Consider the following 22,023-nt stretch of genomic DNA (forward strand, 5'->3'; position numbering starts at 1 on the left):
TCCTCCTGCTCAAATTGGTGATACTGTATGAATACAAGTCCCTGATGTCAACTGTGGTCTTATAGATACCCAAAATGTGTTGGCTGTTGTTATTAAAATAGAAGACTCCAACCTTTATAAATTAGAAGACAAAAATGGTACCCTTAAGCACCCGTAATTTGTAAAAAGTTACTTTCCATAGATGAGATTTCTTCTCAAGAAATGTTGCTGAGAGAAGCAGCTGCAACTAATTCAAGAAGTGGAGGGCAAGGTTATACACACTGTAATTGCAAAAAGAAGTGTTCCACGACTAAACACTGTTATAAAAGCAAAGGACTTGTGCAATTCAAAGTGTCATAACAGTTTAAGTTGTTGCAATAAATAAGATTGTATGATGTTAATCACATAATTTGTGTGTAAGTTTATCATCAGTATTATTTTTCTTTTCTGATTAAGAATATACTGTTTGTTTTAGGTTCAACAGTTTATTTACATATGCTGTTACTTAAGCTTTCTCTTATTTTGACATATATCATATATTAAAAAGTTGCATTTTGTCTTAACATAATAAAAGTATTTTTATTCAACATTAGTGCATGTTGAATGTTCAATGTTGAATGAATTGAGAAATGTCAACATCTGAATGTTGACATTTTCCGGTGTAAGTGAGAAATAATATTTAGCAAATATTTCATACATACACCAAATGACTATATGAATGCTGACATTCACCAGAGAATATAGACATTTTCCAGATATCGGTCTTTCACAGTAACATATTCGTGATAATAAATTTAATTATAAGAAATTTTAAAATAAAAACAAATACAAATTTTTTATTGAACAATTTTATTAACCAGTCCCAAACAAATGGCGCAAATTTTGGCAAAGAAATCTGCCAAATATGAACAAACAGATATTTTGACAATTGAAAAGCAATTATTGTACATTTGCATCCAAAATATGAGACAGGTAAGAATTGTCATCATCTTAACGGCACATCCATAATTTAATTAAAAAAGTGGCACTTTACGTAATCAGTTCAATCATAATTAATTACAATCAAATTGGCCATCTTTTTAATTTTTTTATTTCAAACTATCTAATGTCCAGAATTTTAAACTTATGCTCTTGGAAAGTTCATTGTATTCTAATATTTTTCTCAAGGAAAAAAAAAATTGATTTTAAGAATTCTGCAACTAGCATATCTGCTTATCATTTAAGCAACCACTTATCTAATTGATTTAATTACTACAATTGAAATGCATAATTATAAGCAAACTACAATTCTGGACACACAATAGTTGGAATTCAGTTCATTCATTACAAATATGAGCAAACGTTTTTATATTTAATAAAACAATTTTGATAAAATTTTAATCTTATACAGAATATAATGTATATATAATAATTTTTTTTATTTCTCTCATTTACTTTAGGACTTATTGCAAAATGAAAAAGACAAGTATATTCTCTTTTAAAGAAGATAAACAGAAATTAATAGCAAAGCAGAATATAAAGAATGAAAATAATCACTTTTAACAAATATCACTGTGATGGAAGCAAAGCAAATTCTTAATTGCAATTAATTATAATAGATAAAAGGCTACCTAATTAATAATCTTCTCCTCTGCTTACAACTTCTTTGCAAGTAGGACGCAAGAGTATGGTATGTTCAAATTGTGCTGTGTAGGAGCCTTTAATATCACTGAGTGGAGGATAAGAGTCAACAATACCTTTGTCACAAAGATCTTTCAAAGCCATTAAGTATTTGGTTTGTCCAAGTCTATCCAACCATCTCCGACAGAAGGCTAATGTTCCAAAATGTTGGTTAATCACATTTAACAACTGTTTAGATCTAGCCAACCTAAATAAAGAAAAACTTTAAATTAAATTAATTCTAACAAAATTACGAAATTAGTCAATAGCTTTGTATTAATTATAAAACAATAAATTATAAGGCAAGGTTAAAAAACTTTATGAATCTGTTAAATTTTATATTAAAAACAAAAAATATAAATGACAAATGTTAGTTTATTAAGCTTCAGCTTATAGCTAATGTTACTAACTAAGTATGGTGTTCCGTTTTGACATCTTATAAATTTTTATATGGCCCACACACAAGGAATTAATATATCATGTGCTCATCACTATAACTGAGTTTATGGTGTAATTCAGGGCTGTCAAAATATGATTAAACTGCTATTTGTTACCAGGAAACATTAGCATTATTTTTATTTAAAGACTTAAAAGGATAAAAATTACACTTCAATGCAAAATTTCCAGCAAAAATTCAATACTCAAACTTAAAAGGGATCATTAAAACACATTAAAATTTCTAAAAAAAAAAATATATATATATTGGTGGTAATTATTACAAACAAGACCAACCAGTGCCAAATTCTATCAGGCTATACATGGCTATATTACTAAATAAATTATGCAATCAATATGGCACTAAAGGAAGACATTAGGCGCTATCTCTTAATAACTTTATTAATTATAATTTTTAATTAATTAATTAAAATAATTTAGAACTATTGGAAGAAAAAAAAAAAACAAAATCGACACAAAACGGGACTCGAACCCACAACTCCTGCTTACCATGCAGATGCGTTGCCAGTTATGCTATCTGGACTCCAGTCCGATCTCCTCTTCCATGTATATATAAGTTTATGTTATAACCATCAATGGTTATTATAATGCTGGTTGGGGATGCAGGCTGGAGTCCAGATAGCATAACTGGCAACGCATCTGCACAGTAAGCAGGTATTGTGGATTCGAGTCCCGCTTCAGGCCATTTTTTCTCCCAGTAGTTCTAAATTATCATATTTACTTGCATATAAGGTGACCTCGCATATAGGATGAGGTATGACTTTAAAGATCAAAATAAAGAAAATTAGATTTATTAATACAATTCTAATTTTATTTCGTTTAATCACAAATAAAATATCAAATGCCTGTAAATGTAAACATTGTACTGAAAAAAATTACTGGCATTTTAAGCTTTAAGAGAAAAAAAAAATCTTGTAAAATCAACATAATTTGTTCTCAAAGCTGGACAATCGAGAACCTTTTTTGCCAGTTCTTAACAGTCAAATCCACTCTCCATCGATTACACTTTGAGTTTCTCTGAATTCTAATTTCTGAATAATCATGTTTTCACGTGAGAATGGATTAAAACTTATATCATGCTCCCATGTGATTTCAGAATTTCAATTTGAAATTGAATTCAAAATTTTTGCATTTCCTATTGATATTTATCTTTACTCCTGACAATACACAAGAGTGATTCAAATAACCCAAATAAAATACTTTTGTTCTTAAACACCAGAGTGTGAGCATCCGGTTAAAGGTGCAAATACACGGTTCACAAAAATCATTGCAAAAAACACAAAAAATCCTTCACTCACATGTATAGGATGACCTAGATTTTTGAAGAATAAAAAGTGAATAAAAACCTTGTCTTATATGCGAGTAAATACAGTATTTAAATTAATTAATTAAAAATTATAATTACAGTCGACTCCGCATAAGTCGACACCCAGATAACTTGTCAATAGTCGGTTACATAGTCAGATTTTTGTGGTCCTGGCCGACTTACATAGGCATTAATGTTATTAACCTTAAAAAACTCGGTTTACTCAACATCATTTAACTCGTCACCACTGGATAAACCAACATACTTTTTCTGTTTCACTCTTTTTAGAATTCTGATAAGTCGACTGCCCCCTGAAAAATGAATTCACACCCACAGCTTATTGTACAATATAAACTCATTTTTTCAGGCGGGGAGTCGACTTATCAGATGTCTAAAAAGTGTGAAACAGAAAAAGTACGTTGATTTATCCAGTGGTGATGAGTTAAACGATGTCAAGTAAACCGAGTTTTTTAACATTAATAACATTAATGCCTATGTAAGTCGGCCAAGACCACAAAAAATTACTACGTAACGACGAGTGACAAGTTATCCAGGTGTCGGCTTATGCAGAGTCAACTGTATTAAAGTTATTAAGAGATGGTGCCTAACTCCTTCCTCTAGTGCCAAATTGGTTGCATAATTTATTTAGTAATATAGCCATGTCAAGTGCAATAGAATTCGGCATTGGTTAGTGTCTAGGTAATTATTACTTTTCAATTTAAATGTTAACATTTTTGATCATTTCATGTTCCATTAAAAATACACATTGTTATTTGCCATACTATTTTTATTGAAATTCATTATATCACAGATAAGTATATAAATAAAAATACAATCACTAAATCCGTGTGTATATATATATATATATCAGATAACTGATAATTTTTCTATAACATTTACTTTATTCAATTTTTTTTAATTTCAAAATTTAAAATTTTCTCTTAACTTTTGTTAAGTAGTGAATATATAATTTCAATAAATTACAGAAAATTATTAAAAAAATCTGAATACTTTTACAAGATTTACCTTAATGGTATGTGACCAGCATCAAAGTTTTTCATATAGTGGGATACTTCCATATCATCATGAACATAGCCTTTACCTGTGCTTCCAAATGTTTCAATAGCATAGAATTCTCCCTCCTATTAAAATTGTAATAATAATAAATTCTAATTCTAATAATAATAATAACTTAAAAGAAGTTTGTTTAGAAATATTCTTAAATTCAAATTACTCAAATTTGAATTTGAGTAATTTGACAGGTTGGCAAATAACTCAAATCAGAATATGCAGATTATAATCATAATCTGTGCATATTAACACTTACTGTGCTAGAAATGTAATATTACGTTTTCTGCATTCCTTTGGAAAAAACGAAAAATGTAATATTACATTTCTTGATATATTCTGTAATTTCTAGCTTGAAAACATAATACATTTTCAGCAATGAAAATACGATTTATTTGTGTATTTTATAGTGTGTCTTTTAACTCATAGTGGGCACTATTTATTCAGAAATTTGAAATATAAGCAATTTTGTACAACCACGATCATCATCTGATTCAGAGTTTTGTCGCCATATTTTGCAAGCAAATTTTGTCATTTTATTTTTTATATATGAGTTAAGTTTAGATATGGCACATTAGTGTACTAACCAACAATTGTTCGAATTCATTAATAAAAAGTCAACAAATATAGTGCCAATTATATTGATTTATCTGACGAAAATGTTGCAATTATGATTTAGGCCTAACTGAGATTGAAAAAATACAAGCAAGCCATGTAATTTCATTATTATTTTAAACCTGTATAGTTTATATCATATTACATAATTTATATACTTTTTAGATATTATCAACACAAAAGTCGAATTCCTGTATTTCTGATAGTGCTAATGCCATCTTATGTTATCTTATGTACATTTGCCAAATCGACTCAATTACGAAAACAGCTACAGTCAGGAAAAAGTCTACTAATAACATTGATACAGTACATCATTATTGTAAATAAATTCATCGATGTACTATATATTTCATACATAAAAATATGAATTTTAAAGCTATATTGCAGTTTTTAATTTTTTCAATGTATCTATTTCTAAAACAAGTCCAAATAACATTAAAGCATATTACATAAAAATAAAGCCCACAGAAATCAAAATTGAGTATTGTACAGATAAATGTTTCCAATATCAAAAACTGTTTTTACTTTTTACCTAGCTTTAGTCAATCGGTTTTTATTTTCAGTAGAAAATACTGTAAAATTGCTTAAATCAGTCAGCATACAGGTAAGGAACTAGATCAACTGGACCAGCATGGTAAGTGTTAATATTTGTCAAAATTAGCATATAGTAATATGTTTTGATCAAATGATAGCTTATAAGTGATAGTCAAATTTGATGCTAAAAATGGCATGTCACTTGAAAATGACTAAACAATTACATATATAAAATTGTAATGGTGTGTGTGTGTGTGTGTGTGTGTGTGTGTGTGTGTGTGTATATATATATATATATATGTTATATATGTTACAGTCAAAACCCGTTTTTAGTCGAAACTAGTTTATACTGGATGTCTTTGTTAAAACTAGTTTTAACTCAAATTCATTTTTGACTAGCAGTAAATTCTAGTTTTAACTAGACAAAACGGGTTTTAACAAAGACATCCAGTATAAACTAGTTTCAACTAGTTAAAATGCACCCTAACTAAAAATTGGTTTTGACTGCAACATATAGAATGATTCGGGGTAAGATGGTAAGCGGGGAAGATGCCTACTTTTTGATATTTTCAAACAGTGACGTCATATATTGTCATGTGTTTGTATGATGAATAGTTGGGCCAATATTAAGTGCGGAAAGCTGTAGTTGGCTACCGTTACCTCATTTTCTACATCTGAGAAGAATAAAAGCAAGATAAGAACAAAGTTTTTGTTGTGAAATGTTTCTAGAATCATTTTAAAACTAAAAGTTAAAATAGAATTTATTAAAAATTGCGAAAAATAATTACTGTGTGATGCAGTTAAGGTTTTAAAGTTTCCATTGTGAGCTGCCGCCGATCCCAATCAGACATGCTGGAACACGTGACTCAACTAGGCACCTTACCCTGTCTAATGGGAAAGACGTCACATTTTTCTTGGGGTAACATGCCTATTTTTTGTTAATTGAATTCCAATATGCCTATTTTTAATAAATTTTTGTTTTCTCGTTTTATTGCAGGATATGCATAGAAATTATATAAGGACTTCTCAAAAAGGTTTTTGGATTGAAAAAAGCTTTCAGCTAGCTATAGAGCACGTTAGAATGGCTGGAAACTTAACAATGCTTATACTGTGCTGTTATATTTACTATGAAGTACTTTGTACTACATATGCAATAAATTAAATTTGGTTAAGATATTCTAAAATTAATTTCAGGCAATTATATTTGGTATCTTATCCTAATGGCATTTGGCATCTCACCCGGATACTTGGGATGAGATGCCTAAAATGCCAGACAGTGAAAAAGTCATCATTGCAAACACAATATACAATTATTTTTCATATACTCTAAAATTTTATTTGAAAAACATGTTCAAGAATGTGATATTTTCGTTAGAGGCTTCCAAAACCCAAATAATTGATATAATTTCCTTTATAAGCATAATGTTAGGCATCTTCCCCCAAATCACTATACACAACTTTATTTATTTCCTCCAAACTTATTTATGTAGCTAAAATTAGTTTTATCTAAAATCAAAACATGTACAGCAGTAAATTAACTAGACAAAACTCGTTTTATCTAGTTAAAACTAGAATTTACTGCTAGTCAAAAATGAATTTGAGTTAAAACTAGTTTTAACTAGACAAAACGGGTTTTAGCAAAGACATCCAGTATAAACTAGTTTCAACTAGTTAAAACGCATTCTAACTAAAAATGGGTTATGACTGTAACATACACACACACACACACACAATTTTTGTTAAAAACAAAATGTTTCAAAAATAAATAATAAATATAGTTATGTAATTAATTTTCCATGTAAAAGTCAATATCAGTTCAGAATATATATTATTATATAGTTAGATTATTTACTTAAGATTTTAAAAATAAAATTGGGAAAATTTAAATAATATACCTCCATTTTTGTTGCTTCACCTCCTTTTACTATTGGCACTGTTTTACCAGCATGGATCCTATACTGACCAATTAAATGACCATTGAGATTTCTTATTGATTTTACTGCAAGTAAAACAGTAAATAGATACTTAGTTACACAAAATAGTATCATCCATAAATAATTAGTTTGTTTTATTTATCTTCAGTATGCAATTTTAATGCATTTAATATAGTGTGTAAATATGAACGTATAATCACATACAGTCTCAGATTGTAGAAAACATTAAAAATATTTCTATTTTATATTAGATTCTCTATTACATTAAAGATAGAAAAATTCTTAATTAAAAATTTTAATAAATAATTATCAAAAATTTTAAAATCGCTTGCATAAATTTTAAATGTTGTTTATAAATAGATATTTTTGTATAAAATTAAGTTTTTTTTCCTCTTAAATTCCTATATTATATGCATAAACTTTTATTAATAAAGTTTACATATTATTATTATTATTATTATTATAAGAATTTTATAACTTAATTATACAATTTTTTAAAAACTAGAAAAGAATAGTTTAAAACTCAAAACTTACGATAAGTAACGTAAAATCTTGCTTTTATTGAAAAGCTAAATTAATACTTAATGACTCAGTACTTTTGAGCCTTTCTCATTACCAACATTTAATGAAGAATAGTCTAGTCAAACATCAAAATTAAAACACTAAAAGTCTTAATTCTAAATTCATTCCAATACTTCTTGCAAACTCTTAACTCATGAGCATTATCTTCTAAATCAATTCTAGTTGTAGTTAATTTTATATGAAATGTTATTGTAATATTGTTATAGTGGAATCCTTATAGAAAGAAATGTTAATTTCAAATCTGTCAGCTCGTGAGTTTAAAATTCACAATATGTCATGAAATTAATTATATTTAAAACTTTTAATGTTCTAATTTTTATTATGACTATTCTTTACCTAGTAATATCCTGGGGAGGAATCACATAGCAAGAAAGTACCTGGAATTCATTAGAAATTAATTTAGCTTTCCAATAAAGTAACATTTCACTAGGGAGAATAGTAGTTTACAATGTAAATTAAATTAAATTATTTACTTATTCATTCTTGTTACAGGTAATTTATTTTTATTTTTATTATCTGGATATAATATACAGTTGGACCTGGTTAATTTGAATGAAAAAAAAAATTCAGAATTAGGAGTGAATGGATCAACAAAACTCAAAGTGTTTACTGGAAATTTTTTTTATATTGTGATATTCTGCACCTAGAATCAATGATTCTTTTTTATTTTCTATCACAAACATACCACTCTTTACAATTGTTATATTTTTAAATTTTCCCACAAAAGTTAAAACTTTTACTTAAAATCAAACCATAATCATTTTTTAAAATTAACTTATCAAAAATCCATTTATTTTTTGTGTCAGCTAGTAAGAAAAATCCATCAGAAAAAAGAAAAGTAGGTCACATACACTAAGCCATGGCCCTCACCCATTGTCATGACACAATGTTTATTTTTAGTCATACTTGGGCCCCAATTTTAACAGAAGATTTCTGATTAGTTCCAGTTAATTTGATTTATGTAACTACAGATGTATTGATGTGAATTGTACTCACTAAAATTTACATTAGTTAAAAAAAATAAAAAATAAAATTCTCACCTTGATATACCTTTCCATCAATTTCTACTTCATATGATTCCATAACTTCTTGAATTGCCTCTCCAATATCACAAAGTCTAACATCAATTCCTGCTTCCTTATAATATATTAAAAAAAATATTAATGTATAAATTCAACCTATTAACTTATACAGGATGGGTGGAAAGTAACTAGGGATTGAGGAATCATTAATTTCTGAACTTCTAACACACCCTTTCTTCTTCTTGGTACTCCCTTTAACTGGAACCAGGACACATGTCTTGTTAACCCCCTGGTTGCAACCTGATCTATGTACTGAATCATTAGCATCATCATATGTTAATAAAAAGTTAAATAAGTTTGTGATAATCATTCCAAGAGATTGAAAATATTTTAAATAAATGTACAATAACCACTAAGATTGGTCAAAGCAGACTGGAAAACCACAACATAAAAATGGATTAGGATACTCTCCACGCAGTATAACTATCTAGCAGTCTTCCCTGAAGCATTATTATATAAAAAGTTGGTGTATAGTACATTTCTTAACCTTCTTTGTTCTAGGAACCCCTTTTCCAGTCAGGCAGAGATCACAGACCCCTTCTTGGAATAATGTTTAGAGGAGATAAAAATTATTTGACATGTATCTTATTAAATGAAAATATGGACCTACACCTTAAAATTCAATGTAGATTCACTATCCACCAACTTTCTCAAACAACTGGGGATTGTTACGTGGATGGACAACCACTTCTGTGTGTCTGTAATCATACTTGTAGTCATTAGCTTTGAATGAAAATTCTTGATTGCTTCTGGAATGTGATATGATGACCCTTCACTATATGCCATCATCTCAGCAACTACTGATTAGTTGCATGCTATGGGATAGCTCATAGCATGCAGAAATCTGTACTTGCTCCTGAACAGACAAGTGGTTAGTCATCTTTTTTGCCACTATGTATGCAACCTCTCTTGATCATTGCTCACACCACCAATGCAGAAATTATAAAAGTCCATTGACTGATGTACATGCAATTTTATTATTATATTAGCTGACCTGGCCACGCATTGTTGTGGCTCAAAATGTATCTATTATAAATGTGTAACACTTCCCCCGTGGGGAAATTTCAAAAAATCTCTTTTTAGTGTATATTCTGTTGACGTCACCTATTAAAACGCAATTAAAAACGCAAAAAACCGTATGTAAAATAGTATAAATAGAAGCCGAGTTCTTCATGGTAAGCCTTAATCCCGTCCATCTCTCCCCCGTAGGGAGAATTTCAACATGTATATTATATAAAAACACGTGCATATTCGAATGCAACGTTGTGTCAAAATTTCAAAGGAATCGGTAGGAACAAACAAACGTTGTATTTTATTTATATAGATAGGTAGAAAATGATCTGCTTAGGTCCATTCTCACAGAAAAGCAAACTTAGGTCGTCTGAAGTTAGCACCATCTGTTGGACATAAAAGCCTTAATCCATATATAAATATATTTTTGAAAGGGTGGAAATGGTGATCTTCACATATGCCACAAACCTTCGCGGGAATGTATTAAACAACTTCCCAAAGTTTCATGGCAATCGGATAAATGGTGTGGTAATGCATGAAGGACAAACAAACACACAAACACACACACACACAGACATACATTCGTTTTTATATATATAGATCAAACATTATAGCAAATTTCTCAATGCCTAGTTATTTTCCACCCACCTGTACATATAATTTGTTCAGATATTTCAAATGTAGTTAAAAATACTTTATTACATATGTCTTTTTTTAATAAACAATTTTAATAATCTAAATATGTATTTATAACAAAGCAGACCTTTGCCAAGCTTCAGATCACAGTGAGCAAGCCCAGCTATGTCTGAATTCATCCTTTAATGATATACAGAGAATTAGAACTCAACATTTATTTTGAAAATAAATAGAAAAATAAGACAAAAAAAAATCAGATTTAATAAGAGTTAAAAGGAGAAGCTAACTGAAGAAAAGAAGGGTAAAACTTCTGTATTTAGTATATTGAAAAATTTTGGGATTATTCTGCCATTAAAAACTTAATTTCTTTTACTTTAAAATTATATACAGAGTTCCTACTCAAATTTTTGTTTTAATTTCCATAACTTTCCCTGACCCTCACGTCCCTTACAGTATGATACATTGACAAAATAAAACAGTATTTGACTTACTATGCACATATGTTTTGCTTCTCCAACATTTTAATTAATTATTTTCTATAATTAACAGTTATATATTTTTCATAATTGCCAAATTATTAAAATTAAAAATGAAATGTTATTATTAAAATTTTGTTATTAATCCATAACCATAAATCTACATGGCCTTGAAAAAAATTCAATTATTTTTTTATTACGCATTAACAAATTCTATAAAATCCATGTACAAAAGGATATATTTATTAAATTTATCCCTTAATAAATTTCCTGAACTTTATAAAATATCAATAAATTAAATAAAAAATCAGAAATTGTTTTGTTACACAATAAAAATTATTAAAATGAAAAATGATAAATAGTTTAAATGGTATTATCTATCATTTTGTGTACTTTGTAAATTTTTGGGAAAATTTTGGGTCCTGAAAATATTCTGCACCCCCTTTTCATAAGTTGTATTGCACCACATTACTTCTTGCTGAATGCAGATGGCTACACTTAGTCAAGCATATTGTCAGCAAAAATCAACAAGGCAGGAAAGGATGCAAATCCCCTGACTTTTTGCCAATTTTTAACAAATTTCCTGAAATTCCATGACTTTTTCTGAACACTAATGAAAATCCGACTTTCCAGGTGTGTAGGAACCCTGTATATATGGATAATGACTTGAAGAACACCCTTCTATTCCATGGTTTTCCTGAAACCAAGAATCTCTCTAGATGCAAATATGCTCTAACATTCAAGCAATCTACAATTCAATTTTTCCAAATAATTTGAAAAACTAGAAATAAAGCAATCACACAGATATATAGGTCAAACAAATTATTTCATCTGCATTTATTAATAATCAAAATTAACATTATTCATCACAGACCTCTGTTGTGATGATTTCAAGTATTTTATTTTTTTATCTACTTAATCTTTAACTTATTTATTGTAAACAGATTTAACTTTAATTGAAATTATCAATAATTTCACTGCATAATATTACTATCTTATCTATAGTATTATTTTTCAGTCTTGTAATTTTATTATAACCATTTTAAATATACATAATATTTAAATAGATTTAAAATTTAATTATATTTTTTTTTTTACCTTTATGCCAGTATTAGTTGCTTCACGGACAGCTTCTAATAACTTATCATACTTTGGATTGTATGCCAGAGTAAAGGCACAGTCTATGATACGACCTATGGTATATATAAAATAAATTCCTTAGTATTATTATTAATCATTATAATTTTAGCATTTCTTAAAAAATTTAAAAAACAAAGTGCATAATAATGAAATGAATGTACTTTACACACCATTTTAAATAATTAAAATTTTTCCTCTTAAAGTTCTGAAGTTCAACGTTGCTCTGCACATATGAAAACAATATTCAAATTCATGTGTAATAAGTAATCAATTTTGATAATCACTGTTTATATGCAGTCTTACAAGTCATATATCACAAAGATATACACATATAAATCTCATTTGTTTACAAAGCTTTCATATGAAAGTATTAAGAAGCAAGCTCATGAAATCATAAAAATGAAGAAATAAATTTTCAATAGACAATATGTCAACTCATTTATTCAGAGATGTGTTGACAAATTGGTGATGAATAAAACCTTATCTAACTTGCATTCATGGGCATTCTGAAAAGGTGATAGGTACAAAATCTCAATTTTGCCAATTACTCCAATGCCTAACCGTCCCAAAAATTTTCAATTTATGCAAATTTGCCTGTTTAAGAAGAAAAAACTGAAACTATACCTGATTTTATCAACCTTTATGAAGCAAATTTTCATTGTTAGTATGTTTCTATCCTGACTGAATTTTTAAATAAAAATACTTTGCAAAATAAATTCTCTGTACAACAATTTTTTGAAAACAAATATTCAAAAACTAAGTTTGTAAACACATACATACCTATATATATATATATATATTTAGAAATTATTAATAATTATTAAGAAAAATTATTAATTAATAATAAAACGACTTTATTATTTCTTCTCATAATATGATTTCATTACATCAATGACAACAGCAGAATCAAAAAAAAAGGAAGATTGCCTGTAAAATAATATATATATATATTATATATATATATATATATATATTATACAGTAAAACCTATCTATGGTGACCATCCACGGTTCCTCTCAAAAAGTAGTCTTTTAGACAGGTGGTCATACAATACAGGTGGTGCAGTAATACTAAACTTCCAAATGTATTTTGCACATATACACACATAGCCATTTCTACTAAGCAAAACTCTAGGTGAGTAAAAATAAGCAAATTTTTTCAACAATAAAGCTATATTGGTATTTATTTTATTCTTACCAGATAACTTGATTAACAGGAGTTGTCATGATTTTATAAGACAAATTTAATACCAATATTTTAAAGATTAATACAGTATTTGCTTTTTCTCAATTATAATGCACATTTTCTTTTTTCCAACTTAATTAATTCAACATGGTTCTCTCCATTTGCTCCTCAGTTAAGTGTATTACATCATCGATATAGAAGCGCGATGTATCTCTCCACTACTTCGGTTTTGGTTTTCATTAGTTTAATCTTATTTTAACTTTAAAAATACTGTATTTTTTAAAAATATTTAATATTTTCTTAAGTACAATAAGAAAAATTATTAATTAATAATAAAACGACTTTATTATTTCTTCTCATAATATGATTTCATTACATCAATGACAACAGCAGAGTCAAAAAAAAAGGAAGATTGCCTGTAAAACTAATTTTTGCATTAATGTGTTTATTGTTTTTGAATATTTTGCATGCAAAAATTACTTAAACATTATTATTTTTTTTTTAGATATTGCAAAAATAAGGTTGGTTGATACAGAAACTGTTTATCACACATGTACTGTATATGAGCTTTAATAAAATAAAAATAAATTAAATAAACAATGCTTACTGGAATTGATTCTATGAAGTAAAATATGTAAAGTAAAATTTTTACGTAATTAAAATACTGCTGGAATGAAAAAAAAAAGGTTGTTATTTTACTTTATAAAATAAATTATATCAAACAACGAGATCAGCCAATTAATTGTATTGTGTATGATATTTTATATCTCTAAGGAAAATATTGTAGGTCTACAGTACAATAAATTGCATTTTCCCATAGTTAAACTTCACCGCTAATTGCCATTGTGATAAACCATTTCACTTTCTCTGATAACTCTAACACGATCTTCTAACGACAGCACTTTGCATTTCTTTCAGTTTTTGACATTTTCGAACAAACTGAAATGAATTTCCTTTGTAGCTGGACTAATCCATTAACACCTGCACCTAATTTCAAGAGTGGGAGAAATGCCCAAGGTTGGGTTTGAAAAAGAGTTTAGACTAATTCATTATACTTGGAGGGGAAAACATTGTTGAGATGGGTTCAAACAATAATTTAGACCAGATATATTTGCAAAAGTGATTGCTTATTACAGTTGTATGTTGTTTCAACCAAAAATCAGTGCCCATGGTTGCATTACACAGGTGGTCATTTAATACAGATAACTTAGAATTTTTTTATATGTATAAACTATTCCATGCCAGAAATTTTTGCCCATTTTGACAGATGCTTGTCGAATTCAGGTGGTCGCCTAAGCAGTTTTTACTATATATAGAATAATACAATAATGATCTGGAGTGATTCTTCAAAAATAATAATTTTTATTCAACTTTACACTACTTGATTAATGGAATCTTATAACTAACCCTTTCAAAACCTTTGTATTTCCAGTAAGGTATGATGTTTATTTGAATGAACAAACATTTTCAAATCTCCATAGAGATCTGCTTCAGGTTCAATTGTGTTCCAATTTTTATTTTTTAACATTTTACTTCACTCCATTTTCTGGCATCTCTCTTAAATAAGTTTTTTCACATGCTAGTAAAGTAAGCACCTTTGATCTTGAATAATTAATCTGTTATTTTTAATCCTCTTAATGTAGCTGAATATGTGTCTACTACTTGCAACAGTTACTGGAGCTATTGCAACTATTCTGCACTTCACAAATGGCAGTATTTGCTTTTTCAATTATGATGTTTTCAAAACAGAACTCATTATTTTATCTCTAAGGGAATAGGATATATCAAAGTATTATCATTCTGTCTGTAATGCATGATACTGTCAATGCCAAAATTTTTGTTTTATCTAGGGGAAAAAAAAACCTATCGGTGCCTCCATCATATTATGTGACATTTTTTGGCATTCTGTAAATGGGTGCTAGAAATGCTGTACAGTACATGTAGCCTTTATCTTGCTCAATAAAATATCAATATTGTAGCCATCAGAGCAATCAAATGGTCTAAAACTTGATAAAACTGCAACTTGTAAAACAAATCAAAGTGTGTTCTGTTTAAGTTTCAGGTTGTTTATCTAACTGTGATCAATATTAAATGCTTCACTAAGCAAACTTTCAATAGTTTATGAAGTTCACAGATCTTTCATTAGTTCTATTGTAATAGCTTGTGAGCACTAAGATTGACCACTAGACTTATTACACCACCACAGGACATCAAATTAGACTTAGAAAAACACTATTTTATTTTCAGAATGCATTTCGGATGTGGAGTCCCTCATCAGCTTTTTGATTCAACATGTCGATTCGATGTTTTGAACCTTAAACATTAAAAGATTAAACACGAGATAAAACAAAAAATTTTTACATAAAAAGGTAGTGCTGATACAATAACACAATAATAAACTGAGGTACTGGTAAAACAGTAAAGTAGTAAAAATATACATTGTTAAGACAAAATAAAAAGCAGATTCACAGTAACACGATTCTGGAATGTACTTCTCCAGTACCTTAGTTTATTATTGTGTTATTGTATCAGCACTACCTTTTTATGTAAAAATTTTTTGTTTTATCTCGTGTTTAATCTTTTAATGTTTAAGGTTCAAAACATCGAATCGACATGTTGAATCAAAAAGCTGATGAGGGACTCCACATCCGAAATGCATTCTGAAAATAAAATAGTGTTTTTCTAAGTCTAATTTGATGTCCTGTGGTGTAATAAGTCTAGCGGTAAAGTAAAGCCAATCTTAGTGCTCACAAACTATTAAGAAGACTAGACAAGAAGTGCATCATAGAGTTCTATTGTACTTTTAAACAAAGCAGCATCTAATGAATTGAGTTTTTCAAATTCCCAGTTTTAATAGAAATTTTTGTGTCTTGTACAGAAACATTTTCATGACTTTCAGAGAAACAATTAAATAACAGATAACATTTTGTCAGACCATATTTTTTTGCATGGATTTTCTTATCCCACTTAGAACTTTAGCTACAATCTTCAAAATCACATGAAATAATGTTTTGACAGATCTGAGGATGCTGCCTGTGCACCTAGTTTTTGATAAACTTCAAAGCTGATATGTTGTTCATAGGTCTGTCACTAAGACAAAAACTTAAATATTCAAGTAACATATCTTGCATAACAAAGAAGTTATTTCAAAATTTAAATTACAAGTATTATATATATTTTTCTATATAATCATGTATTTGATTATTTTAATATAAGAATGTCATGAAAGAATGAGAAAAATATAGTTTTTACAAAATAAAAATATTCTGCTCAAACATTTAAATACAGTAAAACTTCAATTTAACAGATGAAATTTCCTATGCATTCCTCATATGAAGATTAACACACTGTTAATTTTAAAATGCTTTTTATACGTAATTAAATTAACAGGTTTCCCCCTTCAAATCCAAAAGTTACCACTCATAAAATGGTATTTTAAAAAAAGTTTGTTGATTTATTTTGATTTAGATCATACTTGTTTATCACAGTCTTGGAAGAACAGTGAGTATGTACATAAGCAATAATACACAGAAAATTTTTCTGCGAATTAAACTTCTTATACATACGTAATTTTAATCGCACATCTTTTTAAGTAAAAATAAATTAACTAACTAAATTGTCAATTTTTAACACCCGCATTCAGAAACCTACTTTATTTAATAACAGACTTTTGACTTTAATGGCCATCCCTCTTGACCAAATTAGTCCATTAAATTGAGATTTTACAATATTGTAATGGTAAAAGTTTTTGTAAGTAAAATGCTTATGTATGCAAATCAGCATAATCACAAATGAGTTAATTATTACTCTTACACTGCTTACTATTTTACAAAAAATCTTCTATTGATTTAATTTCATCTTATTGTCTAATTGCAGAGAGAGGAATTTTCCTAAAATGCCAAATTTGCATTTGTCCCCACATCAGCATGACCAACTGTATTAACATATTTAACTGAGAGTTTCAAACCCTTGAATCAAATCTAATTTACTGAAACATTCAATGCATCAACAGAGTTAGATAATTCTTTATTCCTGTATTTATTTATTTATCTTAATTAATTTGATATATTCCAGAAATAATTAGAATTTTTAAAATGTATTTTTCAAAATACATTTTAATAAACAATTTAAAATTATTTTTATGTATGTACATATTATAAATACATACCATTTATATGCGTTCCAAAATCAATTTTACAAACATCATCATATTGAAGTACTGTAGTATCACCTGCATTTGGTGTATAATGAGCAGCACAGTTATTTAATGAACAACCAGTAGGAAATGCTAATCCTGCCTGCAAACCATTTTCCCCGATTAACTTTCTTGCTGTTTTCTCTAACTCTTCACTGTAAATATACAATATTAATACTACTATAATATTTTCTACAAGAACTGTCATAATTAAAGTGATCTATTATGAACACTATATTTTATTGTAACTGTATATATATTATGTTAATGCAGGAATGATGATATAACTGACAAATTACTAAATATTTGTTTTCTATTTTAATAATTTTTACATAACATCTAATTTTTAACAGCATAAATTTAGCATAGTTTTTATTCTTATAATTTCAATATAATTAAAGATTAAAAAAATAAATTAAAAGATTAGCAGAATAATTTAAATATGATGATAGCCACTATAATCAAATGAAATTTTTTGATTTATTTGCAAAATTCATTAACTTATTAAAAAGTTTCAGCTCAATACATAATTCCTCTCTTTTAAAAACTGGATTAATATACCGTATTTACTCGCGTATAAGATGAGGTTTTTATTCATTTTTCACTGCTTCGAAAACCTAGGTTGTCCTATATGTACAAGTGAAGAATTCTGTGTGTTTTGCAATAATTTTTGTGAAAGCGTATTTGCACTTTTTATCACCAGATGCTCGCCCTCATGTTTAAAAACAAAACTATTTTATCTGGGTCATCTGAATCACTCTTGTGTATTGCCAGGAGTAAAGCAATAGGAAAAACAAAGCTTTTGAATTGAATTCTGAATTAAAATTCCAAAATTACACAGGAGCCTGATATAAGTTTTAATCATTCCCATGTGAAAACAGATGATTATTCAGAAATCAGAATTCGGAGAAATTCATAAGTGTGATCGACAGAGTGGATTCGACTGTTGAGAATTGGTAAAAAAAAAAAAAAAAAAGGTTCCCGATCGTTCAGCTTTACATGAACAAATTATGTTGTCGATTTTACAAGATTTTTCCTTAAAGTTTAAAATGCCAGTAATTTTGCAGGACAATGTGTACATTTACATACATTTGCTAATATTTTATTTGTAATTAAATGAAATAAAATTAGAATTGTGTTAATAAATCTAATTTTCTTTATTTTGATTTTTAAAGTCATACCTTGTCCTATATGCAAGATTGTCTTATACACAAGTAAATACAGTATATATTATATAACATATATATTTTTGAATTAATTTCTCCACTATATAACTAGTTGTCTACAGGGCTGAGAAAACAACTATTTACAAGGAATTTAATGGTGCAATTTATGATTACTAAAATAACACTTCTGCTTAGTTATTAATTAAAATATAACAATGTATAAATATATTGAGATTTTTGAATATATGATGTTATATTTATTACTTTATTCTAGCAAATTTATTTATTTATTTTTGTAATTTGCTCTATATTAATGTAACAAATCTTAGGAAATCTACATAAAGTCATATAGAAGAAAAAAGAAAATAATTAGCTTTAAATAATTGTTTTTCCAACAATTATTTAAAGCTAATTATATTTTGCTCTTCATTGATTTTATTATATGCTTTCCATAAAATAACTAAGACTCAAATTTAACTTGTATGCAGTTAACCTGTTTACTTTGGGCTCAAATAAAAAATGATAACAACCTTGGTCTAAGCTACATAATTATACTTACCTTTAGATTAAATTGTATTAAGGCTAAAATTATAAAATAAATAATTTAGAAAGAAAAGATTAAGACTTTAGTTGACAATTTTTGGTTATCAAGCAGATGTACAGTACATACTATCTGGATCTTTATAACAATAATTATCCCAAATAATTATAAAATAGATTTAACTATCTGCTTCTCTAAAAGAAAAAAAAAAAAAAAAAAATCAAATAAATTCGAATAATATAAATGTTAAGGCATCTAAATAATAAGTATAAGTTGTGGCTTCAAATCCCATTCTGGGTCAATCTCTTGTTCCATAATTCTTTAAAAATTTATAAATTATAGAAAATTATAAAACTGCTAAAAATACACTCTTATATGCAACAATACTTTTTATTGCTCAGAATTCAATTTTTGGAAGAGCAATCAAATTTCTATTAAACAGCATTTGTTGATAATTTTTTGATAATTTTTAAGTTTATATTTTAAAACTAACTATTTATCTATTAATTTTATTCTAGTAAGTCTTTAATTTTATATTTTTTTAATAATATCTCTCTGGAATTGATTAACAACATTATGTAAGAGATTTTTAGGAAGATAATGTAATTAATATACAGTAGAGCGTCGGTAAGTGGAACCAATTGGGGACTGGGGTCCTTCCAGTTAATGATTTGTTCCAGTTTCCGACTTTGTACGAAAAAATACATTAACCTGTCCGATGTTCAAATTTTTCTCCGTTGCGTGTCGCTTCGTGTTGAATTTTCGTCGATTTTAAGCCTAACGAAAATTTTTATAATAATCATCGAGGCTATTGTATCGTTAAAAATTATTTCTGCATTTTGTACAAACAAAATAAATATATTAAAGAATATAAAAAACATGAAAATCATACTTTAGAAGTAAATTTAGTATCAAAAACATTCGATTCAGCACGACACAGTCCGACCGAAAATCGTTCCACTTTCCGGCCATTCCACTTACCGACGCTCTACTTTATTTCAAAAAGTTCAACAATTAAATAAATGAATATGAACTTACCAAATTTCAATCATAGTCATTCCTGTTTTGATATACTTTGCAACGTACTGTCTAGTCTGAAATTTGTAAATTTATAGCTGTATATAAAGAAATACAAAGCAATCAGGTTTATGTTATTATAATAAGTTTTAAATTAATATGAGAAAACTAAGCATTTTATCATTAAGGTTAACTGGAGTAAATATGTTTTATTTATTTAATAATACTGATGATGATTGTTTACATTAAATAAACTACAATACAAATTACAGCTAGTCTCTGAACTGTTTGTAAATAATATGGATGAACAAATAGTTTATAGTTCCAGATAATTGAACATTTCAATATTTGTCTAAAACTGCTTTACACTGAATGCCTACATTTATCTTCAGGTATGAAACAATAAACTTTGTATTTTTTTATATATCTGAAAATAAACATATAGATTTGATATTGGCAATAATTTTTGTTTTATTTTAAGCTTCAATAAAATAGTTTTATACAAATACTTAAAGGAAACCTGAAATCAAATTAACAGGAACAGCAGCTATATATCTAAGATTGTCTGAATATATAATAATTGTTATTATTTCATCTTCCACTAAGAGTTTATTGGTGTTTAAAAATTTTTACATTTAAAATTAGCAAATAGAAATTAATTATCAAATAATGTAGGAAATATATTAATTTCAAAATAGTAAATAAAAATAAATACAACCGGTCAGTTTTGAATGTTAACAAGAATTACCATTTTCTTATAAGTTAAACTATATTCACAGAAAAAGCTCCTAATGAAGTTGCATAAAACTAGATTTTTTTATACATATTATTCAATTTTAAAAATGATTACCATTATAAATTACTAGAATTATTTCCAAATTGAAAATATTTTTTAATTTACATTTACCATCATAAAGATAAATCATTCATTCTTAAATCAACCTGTATCATATAATCAGTAAATTAAAAAAAATATCTATCAAATATTGTAACCAAAGAACAAACAGAAGAAAAAGATGCAGAATATTAATAAAAATATATTTATATTATTTTTTATATTTATACATATATTTTATTAATCAGTTTACAATAATAAAGTGAATAATAAAAATTATCTCATATTATAGAATATAATTGTCATGAAATATTTAATTATTAATAACATAGAAAATTGTATACAATTCACTGAAGGAAAGAAATGATAATAAAGTAGTGGCCTTTTATTAAAGATTTATTCATAATTTTCAATATGTGCAATTTAATAGTTTCAAGCTAAAATTTTGTAAATCTGCAAATTGATCTAAATTCAAATGGATGATTGGTGATTGGACATGGCAAGCAGTGATGATAGAACTAGTATCCATCTGCAATGTATTTTTACTTTTTATTAAATTGTAATTCTGCCAGCCCTTTTTACAAAGAAATATTATATTTTTGATTG

General features: G+C 27.4%; 1 protein-coding gene across 1 annotated transcript in view; it reads right to left on the reverse strand.

The window, feature by feature from the left end:
* Window positions 1-792: 792 nt before the first annotated feature.
* Window positions 793-22,023, reverse strand: part of und (methionyl aminopeptidase und) — a 45,294-nt gene continuing 24,063 nt past the window's right edge. The window contains exons 6-12 of the mRNA XM_067277717.1: window positions 20,604-20,659; window positions 17,832-18,013; window positions 12,437-12,531; window positions 9,174-9,270; window positions 7,513-7,616; window positions 4,427-4,542; window positions 793-1,846 (exon numbers count right to left, since the gene is read on the reverse strand). Of these exons, the coding sequence (XP_067133818.1) occupies window positions 1,594-1,846; window positions 4,427-4,542; window positions 7,513-7,616; window positions 9,174-9,270; window positions 12,437-12,531; window positions 17,832-18,013; window positions 20,604-20,659 (903 nt within the window). The 3' untranslated portion in view covers window positions 793-1,593. The remainder of the gene's footprint in view (window positions 1,847-4,426; window positions 4,543-7,512; window positions 7,617-9,173; window positions 9,271-12,436; window positions 12,532-17,831; window positions 18,014-20,603; window positions 20,660-22,023) is intronic.

Source organism: Centruroides vittatus, unplaced genomic scaffold, assembly GCF_030686945.1.
Source record: "Centruroides vittatus isolate TY-2023 unplaced genomic scaffold, ASM3068694v2 contig_754, whole genome shotgun sequence".
Taxonomy (NCBI): domain Eukaryota; kingdom Metazoa; phylum Arthropoda; class Arachnida; order Scorpiones; family Buthidae; genus Centruroides; species Centruroides vittatus.